The 20,827-nt window shown below is 33.4% G+C and overlaps 2 protein-coding genes across 2 annotated transcripts; both read right to left on the minus strand.

The window, feature by feature from the left end:
* Positions 1–903: 903 nt before the first annotated feature.
* On the minus strand, positions 904–11,807 carry LOC146956968 (F-box protein PP2-B11-like). The gene is made up of 3 exons (XM_085722305.1): positions 11,547–11,807; positions 11,029–11,144; positions 904–1,443 (listed from the first exon to the last, which is right to left on the minus strand). The coding sequence occupies exons 1-3, from the start codon at positions 11,805–11,807 to the stop codon at positions 1,041–1,043; spliced, it is 780 nt and encodes a 259-aa protein (XP_085578431.1). The 3' UTR covers positions 904–1,040.
* A 2,601-nt stretch (positions 11,808–14,408) lies between these two features.
* LOC146956969 (F-box protein PP2-B11-like) lies at positions 14,409–18,282 on the minus strand. The gene is made up of 3 exons (XM_085733097.1): positions 17,938–18,282; positions 17,714–17,832; positions 14,409–15,104 (listed from the first exon to the last, which is right to left on the minus strand). Exons 1-3 carry the CDS (start codon positions 18,205–18,207, stop codon positions 14,687–14,689), a joined length of 807 nt encoding a protein of 268 aa, XP_085589223.1. The 5' UTR covers positions 18,208–18,282; the 3' UTR covers positions 14,409–14,686.
* Positions 18,283–20,827: the final 2,545 nt, after the last annotated feature.

The raw sequence follows: 20,827 nt of genomic DNA on the forward strand, positions 1-20,827 counted from the left end.
GCAGGTTTCGATTTGTACAGGTTTCAATTTTTGCAGGTTCAATTTTTTTTATACAAGTTTCAATTGAAGGGGAAGATGATGAACTGTTGTTGTTCCTGTTTTGCTATTGTGTTTCCATTTTTTTTAAGATGTGTTTGTGTTGTTGATAGAGGGAAGATGATGAATTTGGGAAGATGAATGAGTTTGTTAAAGATTATTGCATGTTGTTTTTGTTGGGTTGTTGTTTTTCCGCGTTGTTGTTGTGGGTTGTTTGTTGTTGTGGGTTGTTTTTGTTGCTGTGATTTGAGAGGAAATGAAGATTTGTGTTTGTGGGTTTGTGTTTGTTGTTGGGTTGTGTTCTTGAAAGAGAAGATGAGATTGGGGAAGAAGATGATGAGGTAAAAAATTGGAGATTGGGTTTAATGAAAGAAGGGAAGAGAGGAAACGTGCTGCAGGAAGAGGGAAGAGAGAAGAAATCTAGATTTTTAATTAACACTAAGGGTATTTTAGGTTTTTCAATTTTTAACAATATTTATTATTTAAAAAAAATATATTATTATGATGTGTTAAAAAAATTAAATAAAAATTAATATTAAATCTGACGTGTCAGTGACACGTCATCCACCGTTACACAATCAGCATGCCACATCATCGTATTTGTCCAGTCATATGCCATCAGGGTTGAAAACCAAAGAATCTTCTAATGGCAAGGGGGAATCTCCAAGTTTTTTTTCCATAGGGGGGTAAACCAAAAGACCCGCAAATGGCAGGGGGGTAAAAGCCTATTAACCCAATAATATATCAATGATGAATTAGAGCTTTCCCATCATGGAAAAATTAAAGAACTCTCCCACCATAAATACCACCTATAGTTCAAACCAATATATTAAACCACAATAAGTAATGTAAACATAATTATCCCACTATATTGAACCATGACAAGTAATAAAAGTTGACAAAGAAACACTCTAAAACAAAATGTAAACATAGTAGGTTAACAATCATCAAACATGTTATGCCACCGAAGACGCAAGACCTTCACAATATGTTGCTTAATGGTCTTACTTAAGCCTAACTTCTATTCCTTCAACAAAGAGACCTTTCTTCCAATAATCTGTCTCCTTAGCATTCATTTGGACTTCATCTTCTAGGCCTGAATTGAAGAACTCCCTGATCTCAATCTCCCACCACCCATCGCTTCTCACGTTAGGACGTTGCGATCTTGCTACTCTGTTGTGCTGCCTACCTTCCACATTTGGATCCAAACAGACAATTTTAGTACTCCTACGGCTACCTCTGACACCAACTGATAACTCCAGAGGATAGTTATGAAATCCTTGGGCATCATTCATCTTGAACACAAGATAAGCCGCATACTGAGTATTTGGAGACAAGGCAAGCATATTTATCATCCAACGAATATCACGCCACCACACAAGACGAAGATAAGCAACCTCGGGGAACCTGTCCAGCACAAAAAGTTACAGAAATAAGAATACATGAATTGGGAAAATAGGTGAAAGAGATTCATAACGTCACAAATGGGGTATTTAGACGGGTGTAGATACACTAACAATGCAAGATCGTCAACAAAAATTTCAAAGTTGTAAGCCAATGATAACTAAATTATTTCAAGTGAAAATGATTGTTATAAACTTCTCAGTTAAGAAGCTACATTGTTTGTTATTTACAAAGATTTATCAGACAGCAGACCACCATTCCAGTTATTGAAGTTTAAATTTGGGTGTATTGTTGGAACATTGGTGTGAAGGTGGAAAGAAATTGGAAGGTTGGAAGTTTAAACAATTAAACTTTGATCTAGTGTTGTGTGAATTAAAAAAATAGAATGTGAGGGTCCCACATAAAATAGAACACACACATTATTAGTGTTTAAATTGCGGTATTTAATTTTAAATACCCGATAATGATGAAAATAATAGTAATTATTATTTTTAATTCATGGATATCACTCCCCATAATTTTAGTTTATGTTGATTGTGATAATATTGAGAATCCAACTGAATTTCCTATTTTTCCTTCGTTAGTGGATTTGTTTCTTTTTGAACTTATCCGATTAGTTTGTTACTTGAGCTGATCTTTGGTTGCTTAATTTTTAAGTTTACTTAATTCTTAAGTTTCTCCAAATCAGTTACAAACTCTCCCTATAAAAGGAGAGCTCACCTAGTTCAAAAATCACACCAAAGAGTTTCATTGAGTTGTCGGGAACTCTTTCTCTCTTTTCCCTTTCTTGACTTGTGTTGACGAGTCTTTCTTCTCTTCATCTCCCTTTTCTGTCCCTTCGGAATTAAGAGTGTTCTCAAGACCATAGTCCCTTTTCAGTTTAATGTCCCTTCGGAATTAAGAATGGTCTTAAGTTCATAGTCCCTTCGATAATTTTATGTCCTTCGGAATAAATAATAATTTAAGATCATAGTCCATTTTTCGGTATAATGTCCCTTCAAAATTATGAATGATCTTAAAATATATTCTTCTTCGATTCTTGAAGAAGTTAGACGTTAGAATGGTGTAAAACCATATTTGAGTGATCATAGTATCATAGTTGGAGAAGTTAATAATTAGAATGGTGGTAACACCATATTTGAGTGGTCTCAGCACCATAATAGAGTGGTAACAGTACCATATTAAAGTGGTTTCAGTATTAAAGAGTGATCTTAGTTCCATATTTGAGAGTGTAATTCTCGAACGGTTTTCTACAGTGCAGTAGTTAACCGCATAGTTGTAGCTGAGCTTGTTTTATCCTGGAGGCGGCGTGGTTGATAGTCTTCCTTGCACAATTTTGGGCAGTGCCACGAAACGTCTTAAAGAGAGCGACCTGGTCGTGACTCAACCTAGTAACAACTTCAGTAGATAATAGAATTTGGAAATTCAAATATAACAGTTTGGAAATCCAAAAACAACAATTTTAAAACGTTTCAAACTGCTATTTCGACCGAAGAAATTACTTATTAAAGTTAAATTGTCCCTAAATACATTATGGATAAATCGAGTTATAGAAATACATTTTTCGACTGAAACAATGAAGTGTTTGTTGGTGTAACAACAACACTAAGAAATTCACAAATCCTTTTTAATCGTAAAGTATGGAGTTAATTGTGGATAATTATAACTTCTCCTTGACACATATATTCCCAAATTTCTTATGATGCATGATGATGTTTGCAGCCTACTGTGTTGAGGGGATGTCGATTTGAAAAGAAAAAAATTGAAATAAGCTAATTGCATCTGGTTTATACGTATGTTGGCTTACTGTTTTATGATTTGTCATGTGGACAAATTGCTGACACTTCATTTAAAAAAAAATTGGTACAAAGGTAAGCTGCTAACAATTTTAATTGTTCCATGCTCCAAGCCAGGCGCACTAACATTATAGGAATAATGGGCACTAGAGATGAACCAGAGACCCACTGGCCGCAAGAGCCCCAAACCTACAATTGTGCAATGAAGATAAATGAAATTGTGAAATTATACTTTAATGTTTAGAAAGAATCTTAATTTCAGATTTTTATTGAATAAGACTGAATTGATTCAGACTTAAAAGAAAGATTTGTGTACCTTGCATTCTTGTGGGAAAAGATTGCGGCTTTGATGGTATGTTCAAAATTAAAATCTCCTTCTATTTTATTAGTTGTGTGATTTTTAATATTTGACATGCCAACAATTATCATGTGAACAAGCGTATAATTTTAAACTTGAGTAACTTGGATTTAATTCCAACGTTATAATTAGACAATTTTATTTATTGCAGTCAAGATATATGAACCAAAAGTTCATATAAATCAGAATTTAGAGAATATGAATCTCTAAACATAATAAATTATGATATGTGAATTTGATGGCACATAAATTAGAAATGATAAAATGATATTTTTATCATATTTATTGATGACTGTGAATTTTGAAAATAAAATTGATATGTTTGATATGTTCAATTTTTATAAGGAAAATTGAAATTTATGATGGATAGAGTACCCAAGTCTAAGAACAAAAATTATAATTAAGAAATTTTTGAAGAAAAGACAACCCAACTAGTCTTATTTTTGAACTTGGGATTGTCTGGACTATATTTGGATTCTGGACCCCAAGAAAGTTAAACTCACTAGTAGAGCCTATGAATGTGTATTCATTGGGTATGTTATAATCAACGACGCATATAGGTTTTATGACCTAAATGCTAAAGTGATCATAGAATTAAAAGATGTTGATTTCTATGTAAAATTTATACCCCTGTAAATAAAGAATAGTGGGGCACTAGTGGGAGCACGACATTAGCGGGGGCAAAATAAATTCCCTTTTAAAAATTAAGAACTAGTGGGGGCACTAAATCTGATCACATTCCCGTAATCAGAAATAGTTATGAAAACATCGTACGAGATGTTATAGAACCTCGAGGAGGTAAGAAAGCTAAAATTGCTAAAGAGTATGAACTTGGTTTATACATTGGAAGAATATCCACTAAGCCTTAAAGAAGCTATATCCTCATTGGATGCTGAATTATGGCAAGAAGCAATAAGCGATGAAATGGATTTTCTAGAGTCTAACAAAACATGACACTTGTAACGCCCTCCTTTTTATTTAATTATTTTAATTAGTTTTAGAATATATTTATATATTTATATGATGTATATAAGGGATATATGATTTGTTGAGATTAGATGTCTTTTTCTAATTTAGTTAATATATTTTGTTGAGTGATATTTTGTTATGTTATATGTTGGTATTTACTAGCATAATATATTTGTTAATTGTTATAGATATATATTTGTTATTTGGTGTATTATTATATATTTAGTAGAGAAATATTATTTATTAGAATATGAGGATTATTAGTGTGAGTGGATTTGGGTGTTAGAATAGAAAGAAGAATAAGTTGTTGGGCCTAAATAGATTTGGGAAGAATATTTTAGTATTATAAATAGAGAAGCTTAGGTTGGAAAGAGTTTACCTTAAACCGCTTTTTGGAAAAGAGGAGAACAAGAAAGAAGAGAAGAGAAGAGAAGAGAAAAGTCAAGAGAAGAGGAAAATACCTTAGGAAAGAAGAACGCTGCTGCTGGTTCAGGAATTAATCTAAGGTGAGGGTGAGACTATCTTGCATTAATATTAAGTTGTTAAATCATTAGATAACATCTAACAAGTTGGGGAGAGTTTGTGAGAATTTGAGAATTAGGGTTTTGAGAGAGATTTGATGATTGGATGATGAAAACTTGTTGAATTGATGTAGAAATTGTGTACAGACCCTAGATAATCCATAGGATGATTATTGGAAGTAGTTTTGAGGTTAGCACCATGAGATTAGGTGAAACTTGAAGAAAATCTGCATTCTGCCCGAATTTTGATATTAAAACTGGTATTGATCGGTGTGAAATTGGTCTTAGGTGTAAACACGAAAGTTGTAGGTATGGATGTTAGCTTTCTAATGCCGTTGGTCTCACGTCAAAACGATTTCTAGAACTTGAGTTATGGTCAAATTACTGCACGTAGGTCACAGTGAATTTTTATGGACTTTCAGCACAACTTTTCCGAATTTAAAATGAAAACTGATATTGATTGGTACATAATTGGTCTTAGGCGTAAACATGAAAGTTTTAGATAATTTTGTTAGCTTTCTAGTGGCTTTGGTTTGACGTGAAAATGATGTTTGGTCTTTGAGTTATGATGAAAATACTACAGGGAGGTCTTAGCGAAATTGTACGGTGACAACATTCTCTGTTTCATGTTTTTGCGTTTTGTTCATATGTTTCTATTTTGAATTGATCTTTGTTATAAACATGAAAGTTGTTGATATTTGTGATATCTTTCCAGTAGCTTTGGTTTGACATGAAAATATGTTGTGGATAATTTATTATGTTTTTACAAAGATAAATAGTGAATTATTGTTGATGTTTAAATACGATGTTATATGAAGTTGTTTATGATTGATTAATATGATGTTTTAAGATGTTGTTTATTATCATTTGATATTGTTATATTATGATATGACATGAATTATTTATGTGATCCATATGTTGTCAAGATGCTAAGATGTTAAGATGATAAGAGTTGTTAAGTCGTCGAGTCGTTATGAAGTCATCAAGTTCTTAAGATGTTATGTTGTCAAGATGTTAGGATGTCATAGATGTTCATGAAGTTGTCTAAGTGGTACGAAAGTTATGTCGTTGCATTAGAGTTGTGTCGTTGCATAGTCAGAGATGGGGGCTTAATGCCCGACAGGTCCTTTATGACCTTAGAGATGGGGGCTCAATGCCCGACAGGTCCTTTATGACCTTAGAGATGGGGGCTCAATGCCCTGGTGGTACCACATGCATAATGAAGATGTCTAAGATGATTTAAGATGATTTGAGAAGTAGAAGTTGCATGGTCGAGTCGAAGTTGTTAAGATGTTGAGATGTCAAGTTGTCAAGTTGTTAAGATGTCAAGTTGATAAGTTATTAATGAAGTGCTATGATGAATGAAGACGAATGATTTATGATAAGATGTTACGTGAGTTATAATTATGTTGATATATGAAGTTGATTACGAATTGATTATGAAGTTGTTTTCGGTAATTCTATGTTTTGATAATGATACTTATGTGAATTACATGATGATGCTTATGATTATATTTGATGTTAGATGTTGATGCTTATGATTATTATTGATGTTAGATGTTATGTGATTTATGATAAGATGTTATGTGATTTATGATAAGGTGTTTGTGACTATTATTTGATGACATGTGATGATGTTTTATGATTAATAATTGAGGTTATTTGATGAAGTATATGACTAATATAAGAAGATTAATGACACTAGTTAAGGAAGTTTAAGTTGTTAGATATGATTAATGAATTATAAGATGTTTAAGTTGTTGAATGTACTTTATATGATTTATATGTTTAATATTATTGTTTGAGAAATCTCACCCCTCTGCTTGGAAATGTTGCTCTTCGTATGGGTAACTTGCAGGTAATCAAGATTAGCTGCAGTCGTGGGTGGCTATCTCTCACAGTGTCTTTAGGTGCTCTGATACGTAACGGGATGAGATTGTGTCTTCTATTTCTATTCCTTACGTATTACTTATGGATTTTTATGAGTAAATGTTGAACAAGACTTATGAGATTTTTATGATGAGGCCTGCGTGCCAAAGATTATTTTTATTGTTGAACTAATTTCCGCTGCGAAGTTTTGAATTACTTATGTTAAATGATTTTGAAGAATAAATTGTTATTCATTTAGTTTATGAATTTTTAAGAAGTGTAGCATTCTGTTTAAAGTTGAATTACTCTGATTTTTAATTATGTAATTTTTACGTTGGGAAAACGGGGTGTTACAACACTTGGCTGACTTGCCTCATAGTTGCAAACTAATCGGTTGTATTTGGATTTTTGAAAGAAAAAAAAACTAAAACCTGATGGTACGGTTGATGAATACAAGGCTCTCCTTGTAGTCAAAGGTTTTAGAAAAAGAGAAAAATATAGACCTCTTCTATACTCATTCACCAGTCACTAGAATCATATCCATAAGAGTACTAGTCCCTTTAGCCGCCGTTCATAACTCAATAGTACTCCAAATGGATGTGAAAGTTGCCTTTTTTATGGTGAACTAGAAGAACAAATCTATATGGAACAACCTGAAAATTATTGCGATTCATGGACAAGAAAACAAGCTATGTAAGTTAGATAATTCTTTGTGAGGTCTAAAATAAACTCCTAATGAATGACATGAAAAATTTAACATTCCAATGCTATCGAATGAGTATAAAGTGAATGAAAATGACAAATAATATTTGCACGATCATATGTCTCTATGAAGACAACTTGCTCATATTTGGTTTAAAGATTCATGTTATGAATTATGTGAAATCATTGTTTATCAACAACATTGATAAGAAAGACCTAGACAAAGTTGAAATAATTCTTGGTTTCAAGATTACTTGATCAAAAAAGAGAACCTTTTGATGAAACTCACAAAGTTGAGAAGATATTAAGGAAATGTTCTTATTTGAGCGTAAACTTGCAAGCATATATTATGATCCAAGTGTAAGAACACTTGAGATGGAGTTAAACAAACATAATATGCGAGCATCATTGGCAGTCCTTAGGCAAGCCATTGAATATATTAGAACCGACATTGTTGATGTCGTGAAACTCTTGTGCAAGTTTACTAGTAAACGAATGAGAAGCATTGTCATGCTATATAAAGAGTCATGAGGTGCCATAAGAAGACTATGACTCTAGGATTTACGAGGAGTAACCTATTGTACTTAAATGGTACAAGATACAAATGAGAAGTATTATATCGTACTTGAATGGTACAAGATACAAAATAGAACATCCTTCAGATGAGTATTAAAGCGACCAGTGACTGCACATTGAGCATCACTGTAAGAGTTGTTTGTTGAAACAAACGATATTGACTCAGTCCACTATGGAATGTATCTGGGATGAGAACACTAGAGAAAACTAGTGAAGAAGCAAGTTGATAAGATACTTGCTAGCTGAGAACCCTTAGTGGGTGAAACCGTTGTCCGAAGTGTTAATTTGTTGTGATAGTCTGCAGCTATTACAAAATTGAGAATTGTTACCACAATGGTAAAAGACGATTATTAATTCATGAACACATAAAGGGTTAGAGAGCTAGCTACTCTCAAAAGGAACGGTTAAAGTAGATCATGTACGTACTGATAAAGAATTAGTTAATCCTTTGACGAAAGGAATTACTAGAAGGAAAGTCCTAAACACATCCAATAGGATGGGACTAATGCCCAAAGGTCACAAGTGATGATAACCCGACCTACATGACTGGAGATCCCAAGAAATAGGTTCAATGGGTAATAACAAGTCATGAGTGATAGAACATGCTATGAGAAAAATTAAGAAAGCATGAATCCTGCAGCGACAGAAGGATGAGATAATAGAAACTCTTAATGAGATCTATACTCTATGTTGAGTGGAGTACATAGCTACATGAGTACTCTTGATAGACTCACCTATACGAATGTGGAACAGAGGCCGGTTCCTATGGTATTCGGGGCAGAATACCTAGAGCGTTCGTTAAAACCGGGATACACGTGCAGGGCCATAAACGCACGGGCTTTTAGAATACACCTTATGAAAAGGTTTGTGTGTGGGTTCTATGTCTGAGATAGAGTTCAATGCTGTAAGCAACTCTTGTAAATCGGAATATTAACCGCTATGCAAAGGTTCAAGTTGTAGGCGACACCTTTGTTTATTAGCAACCTTATAGAAACGTTTTGACGTTATTATTGAAACCATTTTTTAAATTCAAGCGGGGGATTGTTGGAACATTGGTGTGAAGGTGTAAAGAAATTGGAAGGTTGGAAGATTAAACACTAAGTAATTAAACTTTGATCTAGTGTTGTGTGAATTAAAAAAATAGAATGTGAGGGTCCCACATAAAATAGAACATACACATTAGTAGTGTTTAAATTGCGGTATTTAATTTTAAATACCCGATAATGATGAAAATAATAGTAATTATTATTTTTAATTCATGGATATCACTCCCCATAATTTTAGTTTATGTTGATTGTGATAAGATTGAAAATCCAACTGAATTTCCTATCTTTCCTTCGTTAGTGGATTTGTTTCTTTTTGAACTTATCTGATTAGTTTGTTACTTGAGCTGATCTTTGGTTGCTTAATTTTTAAGTTTACTTAATTCTTAAGTTTCTCCAAATTAGTTACAAACTCTCCCTATAAAAGGAGAGCTCACCTAGTTCAAAAATCACACCAAAGAGTTTCATTGAGTTGTCGGGAACTCTTTCTCTCTTCTCCCTTTCTTGACTTGTGTTGACGAGTCTTTCTTCTCTTCATCTCCCTTTTTTGTCCCTTCGGAATTAAGAGTGTTCTTAAGACCATAATCCCTTTTCGGTTTAATGTCCCTTCGGAATTAAGAATGGTCTTAAGTTCATAGTCCCTTCGATAATTTTATGTCCTTCGGAATAAATAATAATTTAAGATCATAGTCCCTTTTTTGGTATAATGTCCCTTCAAAATTATGAATGATCTTAAAATATATTCTTCTTCGATTCTTGAAGATGTTAGACGTTAGAATGGTGTAAAACTATATTTGAGTGATTATAGTATCATAGTTAGAGAAGTTAATAATTAGAATGGTGGTAACACCATATTTGAGTGGTCTCAGCACCATAATAGAGTGGTAACAGTACCATATTAAAGTGGTTTCTGTATTAAAGAGTGATCTTAGTTCCATATTTGAGGGTGTAATTCTCGAACGGTTTTCTACAGTACAGTAGTTAACCGCATAGTTGTAGCTGAGCTTGTTTTATCCTGGAGGCGGCGTGGTTGATAGTCTGCCTTGCACAATTTTGGGCAGTGCCACGAAACGTCTTAAAGAGAGCGACCTGGTCGTGACTCAACCTAGTAACAACTTCAGTAGATAATAGAATTTGGAAATTCAAATATAACAGTTTGGAAATCCAAAAACAACAATTGTTAACTTTGGGATTGCGTAGTCTAACAAGAAGTGTTCACTTGGAAGAAAAAACGGGGAAAGTGAGAGATGTAGAAATAGAAAATATTTTTATTAAACTTCTATATACATATTCAAACTCTCAATTTTTTTCATCTTGCAAAAAAGAAAAGCCTTCCTGGTATGGCATATTCAACCTCTCCCGATTTTTTATCATGCATAGTTGAAAGTTTACATGATGTAAAGAAAAAGTGTAGGACATTGAGAAATACAATCTGAGAGCGCGGCATTCACAAAGGTGCAGATAACTTTCAATTAAGATTTAATTAAATTGATGATGATATATTGGCTGGTTATTACTTATCATTATTGGCTGGTTAGATCCAGCGACAAGTGCTTTCACGACATTTTCCCGACATGAGGTGGCATGTAGTGATTTGCTTGGCATGTGGTGATTTGCTGCTTCCCCTCCGTGTTTGCCGCCCATAATAGAATTTGATAGGTTAACTTAATTTCTTGAGCATTTCTTGATAATAATTGTCGCTATAAATAGCAGTCCTCATTAAAATAAAACAAATTGAAAAGTTAAGAGCTAACCTAGAATCAGGCATAACAATCCAGTTGCAATATCGATCATCACCCCAAGCAATGGTGAGAAATCTAGCAGAAAGCATGTAACACTTTTTTCCACTCTTTCTATCCAATTGAAAGCTCTGCATTTCAATATTTCCAAAGCTTATTAGCATTAAGCATTACAAAAATCAAAATATATTTTACAACAACCAATTGAGCATTCGTATGTAGCTGTAGAGAATATTGGCATCTGGCTTATGTTTTTTAAATTAATGGTTTCACTATTTTCTTTATTAAACTCTAGCAGCAGAGTTCTTCTACAAATATATTTCACAATGCATAAACTGATGAAATCTTAAAGATATTTGATGATAATACGAATTAAGGACATTTTTATGCATAACTAATATTTCATCCTATTTACCTAATTATCTACATTTACAAGGCACAATTTAAAAGCACAAACAAATTAAACAAAATTGTTAGATATAATGATAAACCCTAATATTTGAGAAATCGATGATTTATGAAGAATAATATACCTTTTGACCATGATCGATGATGATAGGACGATTAGAGAGAGCGAGATAGAGAGCCTTTTTGGTTGAAACGTTGGCAAGTGAAGGAGACTGTGAGAGGATAGATGATATGTCAGAAGGAAGAAAACAATTCCAGACATCATCAGAATCGGCGGCAGATCGAAAAGTCTTAGAAAGGACGGAGAATCTGCCAACGTCAATAGGAGTCGTGCGAGAGAGTATGGTGGCAATACACTCTTCAGGCAATTCTTCAAAACTTGTCATTCTTTTGTTCTTTCTGGTGACATTCAATATACACAAATGATAGATATCCCAAATGCAATCTTAGTGGTTGATTTTTATTCATTTTTATTAAAAAAATGTTTTATTCATATGATGCACCTTCTGCATTTATTCATATGAGAATACCGAGTACATTGTCACACACTCACACTTTATTTGAAACTATATTACGGAAGGAATGTAAGAAAATAGGGAATTCAATACAACTTGAATGTAATGACTAATGAGCATGGTTGACAAGGTAACCATAAACATCATCAGTATTCGTAGTCTTCCTCAACGACCACCTGCTGTCCTGACTAGTAGTAAGGACTTGGCAAATAAAATAATTGACTAAGTCTAAGTTTATAGCAATGAATTTATAGAAAGGAATTTGAAATTTAACGTAGGCTCTAAAATAAATCATGCAAAGTCAATTGATGAAGAACATGTGTATCAATACCAAGGCTTAAAACAGGAACTTCATCTTTAGTTGCAAAGTTATACCTTTCTAATTTTATTTGACATGTTTTTTTTTTTTAAAAGCAAAGTTCAAAGCTAGTGAAATATGAGAGATTTTGTTTGTTACTTATAAGTTATAGGGTTTGCATATTTTGGATTTTATAATCCGATAATCACTAAAAAATGTTCGGATTAATAATCCGAACCAAGAGTATTTTTGTAAAAAAATTAGGGTGTGTGAGAAACTCATATGATGAAAAAGGTAATGAGAACTGCTCTTTACCCAAAAGTTTTTGCTCATTCACAAGTGAAAAGACCAAAATAGCCCTGCATGAGTTAACTCACGTCAGTGTTAAATTTGCAAGAGTTAACAGGAAAAACACACTAAAACCCAGCGTGAGTTAACTCACGCTGGTTTTGTTTCATCTATATTCCAGCGTTTTCACACACTGCGTGGCTAGGAAAATGTGTGATGGCTATTGATTCCACTAAAAAGTAGTGGTGGGACAACAACATGGCATGTCATTGATTAATACTCCCTCAGTTTCAAAATATAAGCAAAATTCACTTTTTAGGTTCATTCATTTAATGATGTATGTGGTCCATATTATGATTCACATACATCATTAAATGAATGAACCTAAAAAGTGAATTTTGCTTATATTTTGAAACGGAGGGAGTAAGAGCTTTACACAGTACAATTAATGCGCCATGTACATCTGCCATTGATTAATCATCATCCTCTTCACATGGCTCCACATTATTTATGTATAAGTCCAAAAGGTCAAACGTCAGTTTTAACATAGTACAATCAATAACCATCACACATTTTCTTAACCACACAATGTGTGAAAAAGTTGGAATATGGATGAAACGAAACTAGCTTGAGTTAACTCACACTGAGTTTTAGTGTGTGTGTTTTCTGCGTGACTTAAGTCACGCAGCATGAGTTAACTCACACAAATTTAACACTAGCGTGAGTTAACTCATGCAACGTGAGTTAACTCACGCAGGAGTATTTTGGTCTTTTCACTTCGAATGAACAAAAACTTTTGGGTAAAGAGTAGTTCTCAAAGGTAATAGCATGTCGTATTTGGTGTATGTGGAATCCAAGCATTTGGAGGGTGAAACAAAGCCCGTAATAGATGATAGATTAGGTTTGAAACTTGACATTTTACATGTAAGGTCTATGTAGTGCATGTTTGATTTTAAATTTGGAGGGCCAAAATTGATTCTATAGGTTGAAGAATTGATTTTATCATATTTGAATGATTTGAAGGAGAATTGATTCAACTTAAAGTTAGAAATTGTAGCTTTTGCCTTCTATAATTGGTATCACTGTGAATTTGCAGAAATCACACTCACCAACTCACATCATGATTTTGTAGAAACTCAAAAATGTAACTTTTGTAAAATCATGCTAGCTCATCGTATTTTTATCAAACTCACCTCTAAAATCATACACATATTTTGCTTCTATTTTAATCAATCCATTAAAAATATGGAGAAAAAAAAAAAGAGGTGCAGTCTCCATAACTTTTAATAATTATTTAAATCGAGTCGTTTTATTACTTTGAACTTGGGTTTATAATTTAATTCATTCATACCATCAAAACTTATACTCTCTCCGTTTCAAAATAAGTGTCGTTTTAGGTGTTTACACACATATTAAGAAATGCAATGATTAAAAGAAAGAGAATGATTATTTTACCAAATTATCCTTATTAATTATTGGTTAGTTTTAAAAGTAATACTTTGGAAGTAGTGTGCAGAATATTAATTGGAGGGTATAATTGAAAAGAAAAAGTTATTATTGCATTGGAAACTGAAAGCGACATTCATTTTGAAACAATTTTTTTTGGCTAAAACGACACTCATTTTGAAACGGAGGGAGTATTTTGCAGTGGTTTAAATTGTAGTCCACCTAAGACATTGCTTCCATTTAAATCAATATTGTTACTCAACCATGGTCTATCACAGAGTAGTGAGTACTGGAAGGAGAGTCAATCCTTCATAATACGTTTCAGCTTCCTATTCATGAGTAACAATATTGATTAAAATAGAACCAATGCCTTAAACAGACCAAAATTTAAATCACTGGAATAAATTCCATCCCCAACGTTCATAGTTGAGGGTTCCAAATCAATAAATGGCAGCAAATTCATATTGCATCAAAGTATATTATATAGTTCAAACAATCAACAGTAAGCTGATATCCAAAACTCAGCTATCCCAATCCCAATATATTAAATCACAATAAGTGATATAAACACAACTATTCCAATATATTGAACCATGACAAGTAACAAAAGTTGTACATACACATGCTTTAGAGAGAAACAGTTTGGAACAAAGATATGTGTAACATAGTATGTTGACAATCTTCAAACTTCCACCAGAATAGTATGTTACTAATTGTCTTACTTAGGCCTAACTTCGATTCCTTCAAGAAAGAGACCACATTTCGAATTATAATCATCTATCTCCTTTATATTCATTTGAACTTCTTCATCTTCTAGGCCTGAATTGAAGAACTCCCCGATTTCAATCTCCAACCACCCATCGCTTCTCACACTAGGCCGTTGCAATCCTACTGCGCTGTTATGTTGCCCACCTTCCACATTTGGATCCAAACAGACAATTTTAGTACTATCATGGCCACCTTCGACACAAATTGATAACACCACGGGATAGTTTGGATTCTGAAATCCATAGCCATCAATCATCTTGAACACAAGATAAGCTGCATACTGAGTGTTTCGGGACAATGCAAACATGTTTATCATCCCACTAATATGAAGCCAAAAAACAACAAGAAGCTCAGCGACTTCAGGGAACCTATCCAACAGTTGCAAATATTAGAATATAGGAACTAAGAGAAAAGCTGAAAGTGATTCATTACATCTCTATTTTTTATTTGGGACAAGCAAATGTTAGTAATTAGTTAGTATATTAGCATTTTTCTTCTTTAACTCTTCCAACCCTTAGCCCAAACAATTTGACCTACCCAGTTAATAAGTTATATATGCTGTTATACGAAAAGACATAATAATAATAGTTAAGGTAATTCACTAGCCACAGCTGCTAAGGACAGATACTCAGCCTCCACAAATGAACGTCTGAGTGAGGTCTGACAGTAGATTGCTTGGATTCCAAGTCAAAAGTAAATTTCAAAGAAAACATGGTATTGGTAAGATGCAGTGCATCTGCGGGTGTGTGTCCAGTGTCTATGCAAGTGGCCTAGTCAGCTACTGCATAGGTCTTCAGCTGCAAGGGTAAGGAAGAAGTTGCAGAAAATAGAAACACCGTAGACATGTGCGCATTTCAAATATCTGAACAGATAATAGACTATATCAAGATGAGGACTACAAGGCCTAGACACAAGCTGACTCATTTTGTTGACATCATAACAGATGCAAATCTAGAAATTGTCCAGTATAATAGTGTTCAACTTGTATACATTAAGAAGTAAAAAACATTTTGAAGACAAATAGTCAACTCGAGAATAATGAGTACACTGTCACACTTTATTTGAAACTTAATTATGGAAGGGATGTCAAAAAATGGGGAATTCAATACAACTTGAATGTAATAAGCATGGCAGACAAGGTAACCATGAACGTCATCAGTCATCATAATCTTCCTCAAAGACCATCTGATGTCCTTGTTGATGAAGGACTCAGCATATAAAATATCAAAATAAGTATAAGTTTATAGCAATGAATTTATTATATAAATCAATTTGAACTTGAATATAGGAACTGGAAACAAATCATGAAAATTCAATTCATCAAGAACAATGTGTAGCAATACCAAGGCTTAAAAAAGGAGCAGCGTCTTTTGTTGTAAACTAACAAACAAATTGAGCAGAGATTTTAAAAATTTGGTAAAATGATACATTGAAAAATAAATAGGATTTGGCTGTCGCGACAATTAGGATAAAAAACCTATGTAAATGAAGCAATAACTGCATCATTAAAGATGAAGGATCTTGGTGTTCAAGGTGAACTTGGATGAAAGAGATAGATGAGTGAATAGCATGGATACGTGCCGCTGATACTTAGCAGAAGTGATGTGCTATCGATGGTGGATGGCAGACCACGGCACAAAGAAAAAAGTATACACTTTTTAGCCACCACTAAACGCCACGGCGCCACCATAGCCAATATTTGACAACACTGGAAGTGATATTGAGAAACACATTTTAAGCCACAGGGACATCAAATATTTGTCCAAGCACCGGTTTGACTGAACGTGCTTTAAATTTGGGTTTGAAATCGAGGGCATAGCTACGTGGAGTAACATGGGAAATTCAATAATCAAAGGAACCAGAAAATGAGGAGAATTGTAAGAGAGAAACAGAGAAGCACAACTTAAATAAAATTGAAATTGGAATCTCAACACAACAATCATTGGAAATCCTTCCTCGATTTTAGTATCAATAGCCACTTATCCATTTGCCTCAACTAAATTTTGTATTCATAAAAGCGGCGTAATAATATAACTGTTAATGAAAATATATTGGGTGGTGATAGAAAATAGTAGTATTATTAACACATGAGAAAAAATAGAAAACTTAGGGGTGTATTGGATTAGGATTTTGAGGGATTTAAAACGACTTTTTAATTATGAAAAAGTTGGTATTCAATTAAGATTCTTTGTCATTTAAAAAAAGTCTTGAGGTATTCAATCAAGACTTTTCATCACTTAAAAAAAGTCTAATGGTATTCAAAATCATTCAAATTTCAAAGGATTGTTTAATAAATTAGATTTTGATGGATTTTGTGGGATTTTCCAGTGAAATTTTAACAAGAAAAAGTCTTTCATGAAGACATAAGATTTATTGGGATTGTTTTTCTTTAAAAGTTTACTATCTCTTTCTTATCCCTTCTTCCTTCTCTCTTTTCCCTTCTCTCTCTCCTCTCTTTTCTCCCTCATCTCTCTCTCCCTTCTCTCTTCGTCTCTCTCTCTTCTCCCTTCTCTCTCTCTCTCTCTCTCTCTCTCTATATATATATATATATATATATATATATCTCCTCTCTTTTCTCCCTTCTCTCTCTCTCTTCTCCCTCTCTCACTCCTCTCTTTTCTCCCTTCTCTCTTCCCCCCTTTCTCTATCTCTCATAAAAATAAAATAAAAAATAAGAGTATGTATTGAAAATATTATGATAGAGAGTGTGATGTAATCATTTCTTTTCAACGAGTCCTTAAAATTCATAAAATCTTTTGAAATCTTATAAATCCATAAAATCATTTAAAATCCTTTAAAATCTTATGATGTAAATCCTTTAAATCCATTGAAATCCAAATTGAAAATCCTGACAGTCATTTAAAATCATGAAAGTCATTAAAATCCTACAAAATCTTTTAAAATTTTGAGACTTTTTTAAGCAAAAATTGTCCTTTAAAATCCTAATCCAATACACCCCCCTAATATCTAAGCTAACCTGGAATTAGGCATAGAAATCCAGTTCCAATAGCGTTGATCATCACCCCAATCAATGGCAAGAGATCTAGCTGAAAGCATGTAACATTTTTTTCCACTCTTTCTATCCAATTGAAAGCTCTGAATTTCAACACATCCAAGGCTTATCATCAATAGCTTTTTGCACAACAATCAATCCAAAGTTAATATAAGAGATATTGACCGTTACAAAAAAGAGAAGAATACCTTCTGATCATTGTCGATGATGATAGGGCGATCAGAGAGAGCAAGATACAGAGCTTTTTTGGTAGGAACGTTGGCAAGAGAAGGAGAGTGTGAGATGATAGAGTCGATGAAATGAGAATCAGAAGGGAGAAATTGATTCCAGACGGCGTCGGAATCGGCGGCAGAAAGGAAAGCCTTGGAAACAACGGAGAGTCTGCCGGCGTCAGCCGGAGTTGTGCGAGAGAGAATGGCGGAAATGAAACCTTCCGGCAATTCCTCAAACTCTGTCATTCTTTTGCTTTTTTGAGTTATGAAGAAGAGAAGAAAAAGAGTGTGAACTGAAGGCTCAACGTTCACGTTCAAGTCAATTCAACCATAATCGGTCTTATAATTTTTTTTTAGTATTTATTTATAAATTCATATTTTAAACATGTTTCCCCACGTGACATAAAAAAAAAAAATGTTTCCCCACATAATCCCTAAAAAAAAGTTATTTTTTAAGTTCAATTTTTTTTTCTTTTTTATCAAAACACAATTTTAACTCCTATCATTATTTGATACAATGACTAGCATAAGAAATAGTCATCCTTGCACGAGTTTGAACAATTATATTCATTCTTTTTCGCATAAGCAATGTAACTTATTCTTCGAATATTTCGCAAAAACGGCCGTTACAAAACGGTATCGGCAGCGGCCGTTACCGTTTTTGCCCCTTTTAACGCTGAGAAAGAAATTCACAGAAAAACTCCGTTATGGCCGTTACGGAACAACGTTACGAACGCGAAACGCCGTTACGGAACAACGTTACGAACGCGAAAAGCCGTTACGGCCGCGAAACATCATTACAACTGCAGAAAAGCAGAAATTTAAAGTTGCTTGTAGTTGTTTCATCTTTCCATATTCCAGATCTTCTTAAGGCAATTTAAAATTGACTCTTGGTAGCAAAATATTCGATGTAATTTTAGAGAAAAAGAAATTGGGGTTCTGATTGTGTTGTGATGGTAAAAAAAAACAGAGAATACATGAATAGTGATAGATATAGTTAGAGAGTGAGTGACCCTCTTTGTGTGTGTACTGCGTTTTTTGTTTCTCTGTGACTCTGTTGTTTTGTTTAGTGTGTTTTGTGCTGTTGTACGTGTGTGATGTTGGAAAAAAATTAGATTGTATGTATAATAGGACGAGGTCATGGTTTTTTTAATCTTGAATGTAGCCTATTTTTATTATATTTACTTAAACATGTTGTAACAATGGGAAAAAAAGATTAATTTAAGTTATGATACATTATATGCTAATATAAATGGTTTTAATAAGATATGTGCAACTTTGTGATTATTTCACACCGCGAAGACCGTTATTGGTATCGCAAAGTCCATTACAGCCGAAATCGCGAAAACCTTAACGCGACCGCGACCGTTATTTAAAACCTTGGTTCCCAGTTAAGAAGCTACATTGTTTGTTATCTACAAAGATTTATCAGACAGTAGACTACCGTTAATGTTATTGAAGTTCAAATTTGGGTGTATAGTTAACTTTGAGATTGCGTAGTCTAACCAGAAGTTTTAACGAGGAGAAAGTGAGAGAAGTAGAAATAGAAAATATTTTCATTAAACTTCTTTATACATATTCGACCTCTCAATGTTTTTCATCTTGCATAAAAGAAAAGCCTTCTTGGTATGGGCATATTCGACCTCTCCTTTTTTTTTTTTTTTTTTTTTATCATGCATAGTTGAAAGTTTCCTTGATGGAGAGAATAGGATCAATCAAGTGAACTCATATATGAAATATTCAAGGATTGACGAGGCTATTAAGTTAATAAACACAATTCAAATAAAACAAATTGAAAAGTTAAGAGCTAACCTAGAATCAGGCACAACAATCCAGTTGCAATATCGATCATCATCACCCCAAGCAATGTCGAGAGATCTAGCGGCAAGCATGTAACACTTTTTTCCACTCTTTCTATCCAATTGAAAGCTCTGCATTTCAATATTTTCAAAACTTATTATTAGCATTAAGCATTTCAAAAATCACAATATAATATACTTTACAACAATCAATTGAGCATTCGTGTTGGAACATGTGTGGAAATTGAGTAAAAATACTAAACACAAATTCCCATGTTGGGTAGAACTAGTGTTGTGTGAATTGAAAAAAGTGGAAGTCTCACCTCGGATGGAACACACACATTAGTAGTGTTTATATAGTGGGGATGTACCTCTAATTAATGGGGGTACATAAGCACTAGAGAAAAATATATATTGATATATATTTTATTATTTGGAAATGATAAATTAAATAATTAATTTAATCATTATTAGAAAGTGCTTTCTTAGTCCCCAAGTTTTGCTAAAATATTTTTGGAACGCAATCTAGAATATTTTGGAACACAATCTGAAATATTTGGGTAGGCAATCTAATATATTTTAGTGCTTAATCTGAAATATATTTTGGTACATAATATAATATATTTTTGTACTGAATATAATATATTTTGGTACTCAATTGAGATATTTTTGTACTAGATCTAATATGTGAATTACTTAATGACAAAGTAATGTATTACTTGTTCCCAAAGTTTCTCACTTATTAGTTGTGAATTTTTTCTATAAATAGAGAGCTCACACAGTGCATTCCACACACCAAAGAGTTTCATTGAGTTGTCGGGAACTCTTTCTCTCTTTTCCCTTTCTTGACTTGTGTTGACGAGTCTTTCATCTCTTCTCCCTCCTTCGACTTGTTTAACAAGTCCTTCTCCTTTTTCTACTCCTTTCTGTCCCTTCGGAATTAAGAGTGTTATTAAGACCATAGTCCCTTTTTCGGTTTAATGTCCATTCGGAATTAAGAATGGTCTTAAAAACATAGTCCCTTCGGTAATATATGTCCGAGTACTTTTAAGATCATAGTCCCTATT

The sequence above is a fragment of the Medicago sativa genome, chromosome 1 (genome assembly GCF_051527215.1).
Source record: "Medicago sativa cultivar Bolivia chromosome 1, Bolivia_mono, whole genome shotgun sequence".
NCBI classification, from domain to species: domain Eukaryota; kingdom Viridiplantae; phylum Streptophyta; class Magnoliopsida; order Fabales; family Fabaceae; genus Medicago; species Medicago sativa.